At 34.5% G+C, this 13,891-nt stretch overlaps 1 protein-coding gene across 9 annotated transcripts in view; it reads left to right on the top strand.

Moving 5' to 3' along the window:
• Nucleotides 1-13,891, top strand: part of ADGRB3 (adhesion G protein-coupled receptor B3) — a 478,342-nt gene that overhangs the window by 176,131 nt on the left and 288,320 nt on the right. For 6 of the 9 annotated variants that reach the window (XM_027698015.1, XM_027698043.1, XM_027698023.1 and 3 more), the window contains 2 exons: nt 10,402-10,512; nt 12,767-12,796. The exons of 1 other annotated variant lie outside the window; for it this stretch is intronic. In XM_027698015.1, the coding sequence (XP_027553816.1) occupies nt 10,402-10,512; nt 12,767-12,796 (141 nt within the window). The remainder of the gene's footprint in view (nt 1-10,401; nt 10,513-12,766; nt 12,797-13,891) is intronic. 2 more of the 9 variants (XM_027698039.1, XM_027698070.1) reach the window with 1 other exon arrangement.

Here is a 13,891-nt window from a genome sequence, read left to right as displayed (position 1 = left end):
TTACATGAGATGTATCCTGTGTAGCCACCATGGAGTAGACACTTTTCAATGATTCTTATTATTGACATCTGTAGGGGAAACAGCCACAATTCTCTGTAGAGTAGACTTCCATTAGTCATTGTGGAGGTCAAAAGGTACAAATTTTTGCAGTAATATTTGCAGAACATACATGAGAATTTTAAGTGATTCAAGTGTCTGACATCATGTAGGAATGTAGAAATAATGAGGATACTAAAATCAGTTGTTTTGATGCTTATTGATGAAAGACAAGCATGCTCTTCCACCTCTGAGGATGTACTGCTTCAATAGTGTCATCCCCATAATTCTCTCTAATATGAGCATCAGTGTTGTGTCGACTCTATGTTTTCTATTGCTTTCTAATTCAATCAGTGAAGTAGGCCAGGAGGCAGTTTGCTATCTAGAGTAGAAATCTGTCACAACTGAAAACCAGCATTTTTTAAAGTTTAAAAAAATATATATGTTGCAAAAAACACCACACACATACTGATGGCTCTGAAAGTAATTATGTATTTGGTAGACCTGTAGAGCGTCATTATCATAGTCTCACTAATTCTAATGGATTCATTTTCTCAGTCCAGTAAAGTGCTGTTCTTTCTGTGTTAAGAGTAGTACACCACAATCAGATAGATTATGCCCATCAAATACATCTGCTCTTAGGTCAAATTTTCTGCCCTTTTTTCTTCTTTTAATATATTTGTATTATATTTTGGCATTGGGTATTTGATCTTGTGTTAAGTAGGCAGGAAGTCTTGCACTTCTCTTATTCTTTAATGCAGGCTTTAGGGTGAACTTCCCCAAGAGGTTTTTGTCAAACTATGTTTAACTCAGATCTGCAGCTGAACAGAGGCATTGCACGAGCAACACCTGTGAAATAAGCAAACTACATGGTACTCTCTGACACTATAGGCCATAGAGGTAGGAATGATGTGTTAGCAGATGCGCTCAGATACTTTTTCCTAGTGTGGATTATGCAAGGAGAGTGAAGGAGAGCATTGTTTTCTTAGCCTCAGTGAGATATTTGATGTCTTAAAAATTCAGAATTTCAGAGACCTAGAAAAGTATGCTTTTACTAAAGCCAATGAAAACATATAATGTGTTTTCAAAAGATCTAAGTCCAAGTGATTTTCATTGATAGTTTTTAGTTAAATCTCTTACGTGCTTTCCTGCTTAAAATCCTGTGCGTGTATTTCGGAAGGAAGGATTTAGTTTTAGTTCAGGATTTAGTTTTAGTTATTTAGCATTGGAACAGGCTCTCCAGGGAATTGGTGGAGTCATGATCCATGAAAGTATTCAAAAAACAGTGAATATGGTACTCAAGGACACGGTTTAGTGGTGAACATACTAGTGGTGCTACGTTGGACTTGGTGATCTTAGAGGCCTTTTCCAACCTTAACGATTCTATGATTCTATGATTGTGAAAATTTGTTCTGAGGTTTAAATTTTGAATCACTGATTTTCTTCTCATTCATTTCGTGTTTTCTCATTAAGTTATTCTGTTGACTAGAGAAGAGTTATTTACGGGTCTTATTTGTTAAGGCCATAGGTGTCACCATAGGAGTTCAGAGAGAACTTATCTCACCATAAGAGACCTTTTAAGAGGTTCCAGGTCCATTTTGGAAACCATTGCAACACCCTCCTATCAGGATGTGCTATACACACATCTCCCAGGCTGAACTGGATGGAATAATATGTTTGAAATTGCATGTGTGTGATCATTAAACTGCAAGGGACAGTTAGCAAGGGCTACATCCCCTTGTGAACTGGATAGCTAAAACTTCTAGCTCCTAGTAGGAGCTGTGGTTTTGGAAAACACCTTCTAGGCCACATTCTCAGCTGATGAAATTTGGTCTGGCTGGGTAGAACTAGCCCAGCTTAAAGCAGCCAAGGCTCTTGTCCTTTACTTTTATCCTTCTCTTCTCTACATAAAATTTAGCAGCCACCCATAATGTCTGTATACGAAACAGCCAGCTTTATGGTACCACAGACGATAAAAATGTAATGTGCGAAATTCACATCCAGTGACACTTCCTCCATTTTTTATTATTCTTTCATAAAAACAATTTAGGAGACTTAAACAAGGACAAGAAAATGCTCTTAAAAAGGCATGCAATATCATTTATCTTCACCTAGAAGCTTTACCATTCTAAAAAAACCCACACTCAGTTTAACTGGTTTTAGCAAGTACCTGTTTGCAGTACCTGTTATTTAAAATATTGATTCTTGTTCCTTCTCTTCATATACCTTTAGAATCTTTCACAGACTGTAAGCTTCTCTGTTATAAATTCATAGATAATTCATCTCATATTTTAATGAATCCTGCTATCATTTAGAAAAGATTAGGCAACCATCTGCAGAAATGTTGGCTGTAAGTAGTTGCAGGGCAAGGAAATAGTCTAGATGTCCTTGTGAGTCCTGCTTTCTACAATTACCTTTACTTATTTTTCAGTCTTTCTAGAGCAGAAAAGAAAGAGAAAGAGTCATTGAATTCAAGAATAGCTTAGAAAATTACCATTTATCCTCACTCCTCATCTTTTCAGTTTTAAATGTCTAGAACAATAAAGAGGCAAATACTAGCCTGTGTGTAATAACTAGGTAGCTTACTGCAGTGTTCAGTAAAAAGAAATTGTTCATATAAAAATGATGCCATTCTGAAATAACTCCTGCACTGGCTAACCATATCAATAATTCAATTAATTAAATACACGACAAAAGCAAAATACTTAATGCAAAAATAAAATAGTACAAAATATAAAGAAGCAATGAAGATACCGAAGTTTTACTATGATACCATGATTTAAATTTTTAAAGTCTGCACATGAATAAGTTATTATAGTAGAAACATTAAAATGATGAGAATGCTACAGGAGAATGCATTAAAAATCTTTCATTTAAAAAAAAAAGGCAAAAATAGATGAAGGTAATCCCCTGTGTTTTTGCTCCTTAATGTGTTATTACATCCATGAATCTTTTGAGAGAACAATAAGGAATATGAGAGAATAATATACTTCTAAATTTATGGGATTTAAATGTTAAAATTGATAATGTAAAGTGCTTTTATCAGTTTTGTTATTTTTGTTTGAATACAACCATTTTGGGATGGATTACTAGGGAAATATTTGAATGGGAAAAATGTGAACTACAGAACATCTTCTGCCTCCCTGGCCGTGATAATTACAAATATGCCAGATTTAGTAAATATAAAAAGGGGTAAAGCTGTAGTTTGGGGTTTCATCCACCCCTCCTTTTGCTCTTTGCTTAGTTATAATTCTGCAAAGCATGTGTGAAAACACAGTACCTGCTGTGGTGGCATTTGGCATTCATTTTGAACAGGTATGAGTCACTTCACTAGATTTTTATGCTCAGTTTTTCTGCCTAGGTATAAGATGGTGAACAATTGGGACCAGGAAGACAGGTAATAGAGATCACACAGTTTCAACATTCTGTGCAAATTGAAAGTGAATAAATATTACATCTTTACAATATTCTTCACTGACCAAATCTGTAGCCATAAATTAACACGTTCAGATCCCACTGAAGATAATGGCTGGCCAAGAGAGTCACTGCAGAGATGCACAGAGAGATTCAGATTACATTGCCATGAGAAAGTCTAGCTCCTCAGGATTTGTACTATCATTTATATTTTAATTCAGTAATACTTCATTTCTTATGTCATTAAAAATACCAACAAGTAATATTAATCCAAAATTATGTCCTAGGAGCAAATGGGTCTCCCTAGAGATGAATACAAACTAATTACCTTTGTACAATATGTTGACTGTTTAAAATACATAATTATTTTCCCTAATTTTTTGAAAGATGAAAGAGTGCATTCATATATGTATTAGAATATCTCTGTGTGTGAGAGAAGGAAATTTTATATCTAATTTCCTACAAATGCTAACCTATCTTTTTTCTTTTACTTGATAAAATGTAAAAATATATTATAATTTAAAAAATATACTTTGTTACTAGAAATACTTTTGCCTTTCATATTTCCACTGCTATAAAATCCTCTCCATGTTTTCATGGGTAATGGGATATCTTTCTCACTGTGTTCATGGATACAGCTCAGTTCATATTTTAATTCCCTCTAGTGAAAGAAATTATTCCATTCAGTTTGAAACTGGTCAAAGCTCTTCTATGCTGTTTTGAAGAGTCAAAAGAGGACTTTTTATGGGACCAGGATCTACGTAGGAAGTAGGCAAAGGCTGTTTTCAGAATGTTTTCCACGTTCACTAAGAGGTTCCCATGGAAATCTAATTCAGCTAATAGTTATGTTACTCTTCTGGCAACTTGCCTGCCTGGTGAGGAAATATCATTTTAAGGGGTTCCCATAGAAAACTATAGCTTAAATCTGTACTGCAGAGTGATGGTATTCACTGATACCCTGAAGCTCTGTGTCGTGCCAATGCAGCATTAGAGAACAAGTGCTTCCTTGTGGGACCTGGGTACCCTCCTACAGTGAAGCAGTGCTGGAGACAGGGAAAGGAGTGCTCCTGGGATTTTCTTCTCTTTTGTCATAGGGCTTACTGTAAGGGAAAAGAAAGCAATTGCAGCTTGTGTTTTGTTTGGTTTGAGTGTTTTGTTGGGTTTTTATTTATCTCCAGTTCTACAAAAAGAAAAAATTAAACAAACAAACAAAAAAACCCCACAAAAACTCAAACCAAAACAAAAATAACAACAACAAGAAAACACCAAAACCCCCTCAGTCCTTTGAATGTAATGAATTTTTTTTATTTTGATACATAGGAGAGATAATTTTATAGTGAAAATGAAACAGTGAAACAAAGTCACGGTTTCTCAAATCAATGCAAAATTGTGCTTCTAAGTCAACACACATTCTGCCATCTAGTGCCCAGAAGAAATTGTACTGACCAGTTGCCAATGTGATGAGAAATCCCAAGTACTGCTACTGCTGCAGATCTTTGTGGGAGAATCTGTAGAAGGGGCTACAAACAAATGAAATGTGCAGAAAACTTCTGCAAGCTCCTGGAAGTAAAAAATTATCAGATCTACTGAAATTATTTAATAGTTCAGTCAAAAAATTAAACAAACTGTTTCTTTCTATATTTCCATAGTCGTCTTTCTTCCTTTCCCCCTCTGCAACCCCTTCACCTGGGACTTACATCATCATTTTGCATAATTTCTGGGAAAAACACTGGTGTGTTGGCACAGAGAGCATGCCATGCTACTGCATGTGAGACAGTTTGCATTAATGCGCATTCTGGCTGCAAGACCTTTAATATTCATTCTGTAGTCAAGAGTAATTGAAAACACTCATTTGGCTATTTACAGTTCAGGAGTGGGTAGGACAGTATGAAGCACATTGCTGGAGAGCTGTGGGTGAGAGAAGAAAATGACAGTCACTTTGGGGAATCTATTGGTTTTTCTTGCTTTTGAGGTTCTGAAAAGCCTTCAGGGAGCTACTCACCATGTCACCTTCCAGAAGGTTCCGTACGATACTCAGCTGACGATACTCAGCAACTGTCAGAGGTTCCTTGACATTGTACATGTCCTAAAGGGATAAACCTAGAAGTCTCAGAATCACTTTTTTTAGTTCAAAAGTTCATTCATGTTGTTATCACCAACTGATGCTGAAAAAGGCTTTTTTTTTTTATTAACTTAGTGTGTTCTGCACCATAAATAGCACAAAATAGCACATAGTAGGTGGTACACCATAACCAGATCAATGCATTTACACTGGAAGTTCCCATGAAATGTGACCAAAAAAATAACCATAAAAACCAAACTAGCATGGTTTATAATGTTATCTGATGACTAGGATATATATGTAGCAATATATATATATATATATGTTAAAAAGATTATAAATCAACCTAGGCATAAAATCTGTTTGACACATACCTTAACTTTAATGATTATCCAGTTGTCCAGAAGCAAAGACTAGTTCTACTGCTTGATGAGTAGAACCTTGCAAAGCTGATATTTTTCTTTTGTACTGCTCAGTCTTCCTAGTTTGCATTTTTACACTGTTAACAGATTTTCTTTCTTCTTTGTTCCTACAGAGAGCACATGGCACCTCTCTCCTCTCCTAAAATTGTACACCTACACTGGCTGCAAGACTTTAGCTTCTCCTTTTAAAAACTAAAAAGGTTACTCAATAGAAGTAAAAATTCTCGTAACATAACATAAAAATAAAGGTAAAGCCAATGGGACTAGTGATAAGAGTTGTAAATAATACTCAACTGTAAACTCCGGAATTTCAAATTTAATTTTTTTTCAATCCTAGAAGGCATGGAACTATTTTACATGCCTCAGCTCATATGCAAAATGAAATAATGGAATCGTAGAATCATTTAGGTTGGAAAAGACCTCCAAGATCATCAAGCTTTGACTGAACACCACCATGCCAACTAAACCATAGCATTAAGTGCCATGTCCAGTTGTTTTTGAACACTTCTAGGGATAGTGACTCCACCACCTCCCTGGGCAGTTTGTTCCAGTGCTTAACCAAATGATACATCACATCCATATTAAGATATATGCATTACTAAAATAATTTGAAGTATTGATCCATTGTGTACAGCTGAGGAGAGATAAAATGCACATCTTATTGCAGGAAACTGTTGTACTTCCATAGCCACCAAAGGACCACTGACAGCAAGATAAATTCTTTTGTCAGATAACTAAACCTCAGGTTTTCTACTCCAAATATTTGGAATGTGTTATGATTTATTATAAGTCATGGTCTGGTTAAAATGATCTATTCAAGGTTCCCCATAATGCTGGTTTTTATTTACATTTTGAGGTATTTATGAGTTTTACCTTCATGCTGTTAGATTATAGCATTAACCATGTAGTAAAAAGTATTAAAACTCTTTCATGTTTTCAGGCCTAATTTAGGAGTCATACTGGTGATTTCTGAATTAGGCCATGTACCTGTTTGTTGCTGAAAGGATTTGTTGTCTCCCTTTATTTAACAAAACAACATAGAATTATAGAATCATAGAATCAGCTGGGTTGGAAAGGACCTCCGAGATCATCAAGTCCAACCCTTGATTCACTACCACCACGCTTACTAGACCATGACACTAAGTGCCACATCCAGTCTCATCTTAAAAACCTCCAGGGACAGAGAATCCACCACCACCTCCCTGGGCAGCCCATTCCAATGCTTGATTACCATCTGTGAAAAATTTCTTCCTAATGTGGTTAATATCAATGTTTGAGGTAAAAGCAGAGAAGGACTGTTGTGCACCCAAAGAAAATTTAGGACAGGTATCACAAAAGAAATTCCCTTCAGAATCTGATGTCTACAAAAATATCTTCTGGGTTAGAAAACTTATTTTCAGCAGCAAGAACTAGGTAAGAAGAGTGAGAATGAGAAAAATTCCTTTACTCAGAATGTCAATTCATATATACAATGCAGGACACCTCTCTGCCAGATACTGCCTAGATTAACCTTTCCCACACAAACAGGCCCTTGATATTAGTGTACCATTTAGTCATACTCTAGGCTGACTCAGGTTAAAAAGCTGTCCCTGCCCAGAAAGCATTTAAATACTTCTACTCTGTGAAGTATTGACAGAAAACAAATGCATAATGGGTTCATCTTCTACATTCATTACCTAGGATCTGAAAATGGAGGGAAGTTTTATTCTAGTGTTTTTAGTATTTATTGTAAACTATGGCAGTCACTTAAGAAAAATATTATATTTTAAAATGCTTCATAAAAATGCATTACTGTTAAGATTCTTAGATTAAACAATTTTGAGACCATTGTTTGTACTTATACACAGAAAGTGGAAATTTCTGATCCCATTACAAAAATGTACTTGATCCTTTTTTAATTCTCTTACAAGGACGGCATTTTAATGAGGCCTCACCCAGTACACTGCATTTCCTGGTACCACTTTTGTTCTCACACAGTGTTTGGTTAAATACTTCAGCTGAATATGAAAATGAGAGCATTGCATAAGTCTGGTTCCATTTTCTGACAAACCTTATACAGACATATTTTTAACTTTGTAATGAAACATTTATCTTTAATATATACTTACTATACGAATGCTTAATATATCAAAGGGAGATTAGCTGAAAAGTGCATCTCAAAGACCATCAGCAATTGTTGAAATGAATCGAATGTGTAAATTAAAAATGTGTTGTTGCTGAGTGGAAAAATGAAAAAATCGAGGCATGATTATCATGCTTGTTGGTATTTGTGAGTAACTCCATTGTTGTGAATGGAGCTACATTGGGTATAATCCAGAACTCAGAAAACTGATCTCCCAGACTTCCCTTTGCCTCTTCACCAGTGGTCTCTGTCCTGCAGGACACTGCATGTGCCTACACCCAGCACGAGATGCTGCAGGACTGGGATTGGAACATTCACCACCTCCCTGTATGCCTCTGGAAAGCCTTCCTCTAGCAAAGGTCTCCCATTATTGCACTCTGTAATTTAAAAAGTAGAACTAAGTCTTCTGCAAGAATGGTGCCATATCCTCTAAATTGCCTGACAAGCAGAGATCATGCAGGCAGCACATTGATAGTAAACATGCCTTGCTGCAATAGTCTCTTTGGGGGAAAAGCTGTGTAAAGTCTCTTACCATTACCATGTTATTAATTATGGTTTAAATGTGTCATTTGTACTGCACGTTGTAAAAATTGTAAAAATATTCTAATCATAATTTGCATTACAGTATTGATTTTAAAACTTTCGTTATAGTAAGAAATTTCACACAATAAAAAGCTATCTTAAATCAGAGGAGCTGTAGAAGAAACGTATTTTGTAAAAATCTATTCATAAAACTTTTAAAAGAGATGTATTTTGTAAAAATCTATTCATAAAATCTTCAGCACACATGTATATATACACATATATATGCATGTGTGTGTATATATATAATTTAATTATCTTTTATATTTATTTCTGGGATGTATTAAAAATGATGAATGTTTAATCCTCAAAATATATTTTATTAATTAGATTTTCAAATATTCTCTTTAGAATGAAAACTGCTTTGCTGTTCTCAAATTAATAATTAAATTTATATTTTAAGTGGTGCCATTAATGAATATTTACAAAAAGAAACACTAATTTGGAAGAATACATTAATAATTTACTAGAAAGGAAAAAACTTCTTTCTGCTGATTGACCCCTTAAAAATCAGCTTACCTTTTATTGTTTCTTTACTCTAAATAGGAATTTAAATATGTTCAATGATTTATCAAAGCAGTGTGTTTGCAAATAATATTTATTAGTAACATTTACATCTTATATAATGTTTTGCATCTTTTGAGGCAGAACGGTAAGTTTTATCTTCATGCCTTTACAAATTGGGGAGAATTTTGAATTTTACATTTGCAAGGTAACCTTCCAACAGAAAGGTATTTTTCAATGTTTATGTTCCTAGTGTTTCAGACACCTTCTGCCTCATCAGAAACCTCATGTGATGGTAGTTGAAGTACTTTCAATGTTAACCCACATTTCCCAGCACACGCTTCCTGAATTAGAGTCCCAGCAGAAACAGAATATTTAGCACAGAGCTGCAGACAGCTGTGTGTGCCTGGGAGGATCAGAGGAAACTGTGCTGAAGACGCAGCAGTCCCTCTCTAAGTGCAAAGGACTCTCCACATTAACTCACAGAGAGGAAAAATGGAGCCAAGATAGAAGTCTAGGAGGTTTGCACAGGACCAGAGAGAGAAGATGACAGCAGTGATAGGATAAAAAAACTGAAGCATTCTTGTGTCCCACACTCTGGGCTTTTGTGTCACTGATTTTTCATACGTTTCCCTATTAAAATCAGTGTGGAGGGCAAGATATAGCCCATAGTCTTTTTAACTGAGAAGTTTCAGAAAGGAAACCGATCACAAGCATTTGTTCTGCTGGACTCAGCCTAAAAATTAAACAGTTCTTTGACTAAATTATTATTATTTCACATTGCCACCATTCCCAAAGATGACTCATTATCTCTGTTGAAGGCTTCATCAGCCTGAAAGATGAGTGCAGAAATAGAAGTCCTCTGGAGGAGCAGCAGGCTCTGCCATAGAACAGCAATGTCTATCACTGTCACAGTCATTTTCTGGTGTGGTTTGCACTGATTCAAGATACAGTAATAAAATGTCTGCATTTGAATAATTGTTTTTGTCCTGTGTTATACAGCTGATTTTTAGTATGTGTCACTGCATTGAATGTTGCTTCGTACAATAAAATCATATTGGAAAATCTGCAGACATAAATTTAAGTATTTATTAAAAGCTGAGTGTAGCAAAGTTAAGTTGATGTTAACTGCCATGATCACTTGCCTGACTCTTATCAGCAACTTCCAGGTATGTTCAGGAACATATTGCATGAGACAGTATGTGACTTTTGAGAAATGTCTACACACAAGCTTTCATAAACCTTTATTCTGTCTTTAGAATTTGGAATGATGGGAGATCATACAATTAAAAGTCAGCGACCTCGATCTGTTCATGAGAAAAGGGTCCCTCAGGAACAAGCTGATGCTGCTAAATTTATGGCACAAACTGGTAATACATCAGTTACATTTTTCTATTTACTGTTGTTAATTTTAGCAAAACCACTGCATGTTTCCATAATCTTTTGCCGCATATTTGTCAGTTTTCTAAGCTGATACTTTTTTTGAATCATTTTTTTTTCACCAGTTAAAGTCCATAAATAAAGTAGCTGAGAATTAGGTAGATCATACAAAAACATGCACTGTGAATGTGGATACTGAATCATTTAACGTAAGCATGAATTTCTTTGATAGTAAAAGAAGTCTCACATGTACAAGACACAGGACAGCTCACTATGACATATTAACATTTTTTCAAAGATGATAAGAACATGCTTCAGAATGTCTTTATAAATAGACTGAGGTCTAATCCCAGCTTTAGGCATTTATCAAATTAATTAATTACTGGGGTGACTTTAATGTGCATGCATTCAGCATTTACTATCTTTGGCCCAGCACGACGCTCTGTTCTCTAGTTTCCAGATTCATAATTGCTAAATGAAATTGGCCGTAAGTAGTTTTTAATTGGATGTGCAAATTATCTAACAGTTTTTCATCTAAAACATATTTTCTAATTTTGTTTGAGCAACTTCATCTTCTTTATCTAAAGATAACAAAATGATATTGGAAACCTGAAGTAATTAAAAAAAAAAAAGCCTGTTTACCAACAGTTGCCACAGCTGCCTTTTTGAGGTCAATAATAAAATTTCAGTGATGAGTTTAATTAAGCTCTTATACACCAAAACTACTGCCCATTTTGACATCAATATAATCCCTTTGTCTGTTGGTAAAATCTAACTCTTTAATGGTACCCTACACACTCCATTCCAGTAAGTTACTGTGTTGAGAATCTTGTGCCCCATATTTTTGTATGGATTTGAAACAACTTGCTCTATATTCCATAGTTACTAACCTAGAATATATGCCTGCATCAGCCATACATAATGCTTCCAGTTTTTATGCACTTCAGTAAAAGAGCTATGGTTGCTTCTAGTTATATTGCATGTTGACTTCCTTAGTAATAGCGTGCTTTACTTAACAGATTTGCAGAAATCAATATATTAAGTAATCTAAATATGTGTATAGCCAATCAGTGTAGATCTGTTTGGTAAAGAATTTAGAATTTAGAAGTCTGTTTACCTCCTATTAATCTATAGGACTGCTTTTATGGCTAACTCCCAGATACTACTGTAAGAAAATGTAGTGGAAGAAGGGAGCCTAGAGTTCTCTATGTCTCCATGCAGTTTTTGTTCAGGGAAGTAGAACTGATTACTCACATACCTAGCTCAGACATAGAATGTTAGTTGCTTACTACATAGAATAACACCTCTGCTTTTATGCTGCTTCCTGAATTCATACAATTACTCAAAAAATAAGTAAAATTATCTGGTTTATTTCCTCATATAAATCCCTAAGACTTTAATAACATCACTTAAAACTTGTATCTGATGATTTCTAGTCATGAATTGCAGTGCATCTGTTATGGGTGTTAGAGAACTGCATTATAAATGCAGCACTTACTTATACCATCACCTTCTGATAGATTGTGTGTGTGGAGTGGGAGATGAACGTTATACAGGCTTGATTTTCAAGGTCCTGTTCTGAAAGCATGTGAGATGTATAAGCATATAGATTTACATGCTCAAGTTTGAGGAAATCTATATTTTCCATGTTGTAGGGTAACACATTTTAAGTAATACTGTGCTCTTTTTGAACATACTAATTTTCATCTCTTCATTTTCATTTTCCTTTGTAGTGATCATTGCATATTTTCTTCACCTCTAATGCATTAATTTTTCTTGCAATAAAATTACTGTGATATCTTCTTAAACTGATTCATAAGGGTTTTTTTCTAACACACATATCTCATTAAATTACCCAGGTACTTAGAAGTCCTAATAGTAAATGAATACTGAGTTTATGAGGTTTTATATTTTGAGCCTGTTTGATATTTTATTTTGTGTAATAATAAAACAGATGCAAAAGTGCAACAAAATGTTTGCATCATTTAAAAAGACAGAAAGATAGGAATAGAAAACTATCCTGGAAAAGATTTATGAAAAGCATTTAATACTATTAGTATGGTGTACTTAATCCACCAAGTTTTGCTGGGAATGGAAGAGTTTAAAATGTGGTATTAAAATATGCATTTTGCTGGTTTTGGGGAGTGATATGAGGCAGTCAAAAAAATTATTAAAAATTTTTGTGTGAATAATTTATTGTTTTATATTTGTCCTTTTATGTGTTTGGACTGATCGTTCCCTTAGGTGTTATGGGATTTAGAGAGTATAATGCAGGTAAGTTTCACACAGATCAATGAGGCCTTCTGTACAGTAAGTTATGTTTCCTCTTACATGTCAAGCAGCAGGGGAGAATAAGGACTTGGTAGCTTGCCAGTAGCTAATTTGAGGTTGTAGATCTAATATGATAGATATAAAAATGTAAGAGTTCTCAAATAACAGAAAACAAAAAGGAAAATAAAACGTAGCCATTTTGAAATTTTTATTTCAGAAAAGACAAAATGGAAAAAAGATAAAGCAAACAATGGAAGATATATTTGCACGTTATGCAGTCAATCAAGGTTTACTCTAGAAAATGTAAAAGTCTTTATGTGGTTAAATTAAAAATGGTAGATTAACTATGATATGATATGCCTGTGAAGATATTTCCCTCCTTTTAAATCTTTCAAAATAAGTAATAATCATACTGATAGCAGTACAAAATACTCTGAAAATCTAAAAATTACCAAAATATCATAATGCATTGAACAAAAGAAAGCAAAGCAGCTGGTGAGATAAATTGGTTCTTTATTTTCTTTTCATTTCACTCTTTTTGCACCGTACATCATGTTACTGTGGAGGACCTTCCTCCAGCAAATGTTTAAGCATTGCATCCTTTACATATGATAAAATATATTGAGAGTTTATGCCTTTTTTGAATGGACAGTACATATATCCTCAGAACTTCTAATAGTTACTATTATTTCAAAATTCACTCCATACAGTCACACTTCTTAGCATCATGTTGCTGCTATTTTTCATGATATTTCAAGGGTTAAGAGCAACATTTTTATCACTTTAAGATATCAAAAATTTAAATTTTTTAATACTTAATTTCTGTATTTTTTAGCTATGCAGTGTCACCATGTCTGTGTTGGATAATTTACACTGAGTATATATGACTGTTTTATATAATGAGGACTGTCTTGAGAAACACAGTTTTGACTTTTTCTGCTGTTTGACCTCTTATCTAAACGATTTTAACAAAGGCAAAGTCAAACTTCAAAGAAGTAGGAAAACACAAAAAATATTAACCTAGAAAGCCATAGTAATACAAGTCTTTTTACCATGTACATAGGGCTTATATTGCATATTTTATAATTCTTAATGTCC

The sequence above is a fragment of the Neopelma chrysocephalum genome, unplaced genomic scaffold (assembly GCF_003984885.1).
Source record: "Neopelma chrysocephalum unplaced genomic scaffold, ASM398488v2 Primary Assembly neopelma1_23b, whole genome shotgun sequence".
In the NCBI taxonomy this organism is placed as follows: domain Eukaryota; kingdom Metazoa; phylum Chordata; class Aves; order Passeriformes; family Pipridae; genus Neopelma; species Neopelma chrysocephalum.
This window is presented reverse-complemented; position numbering and strand designations above follow the sequence as displayed.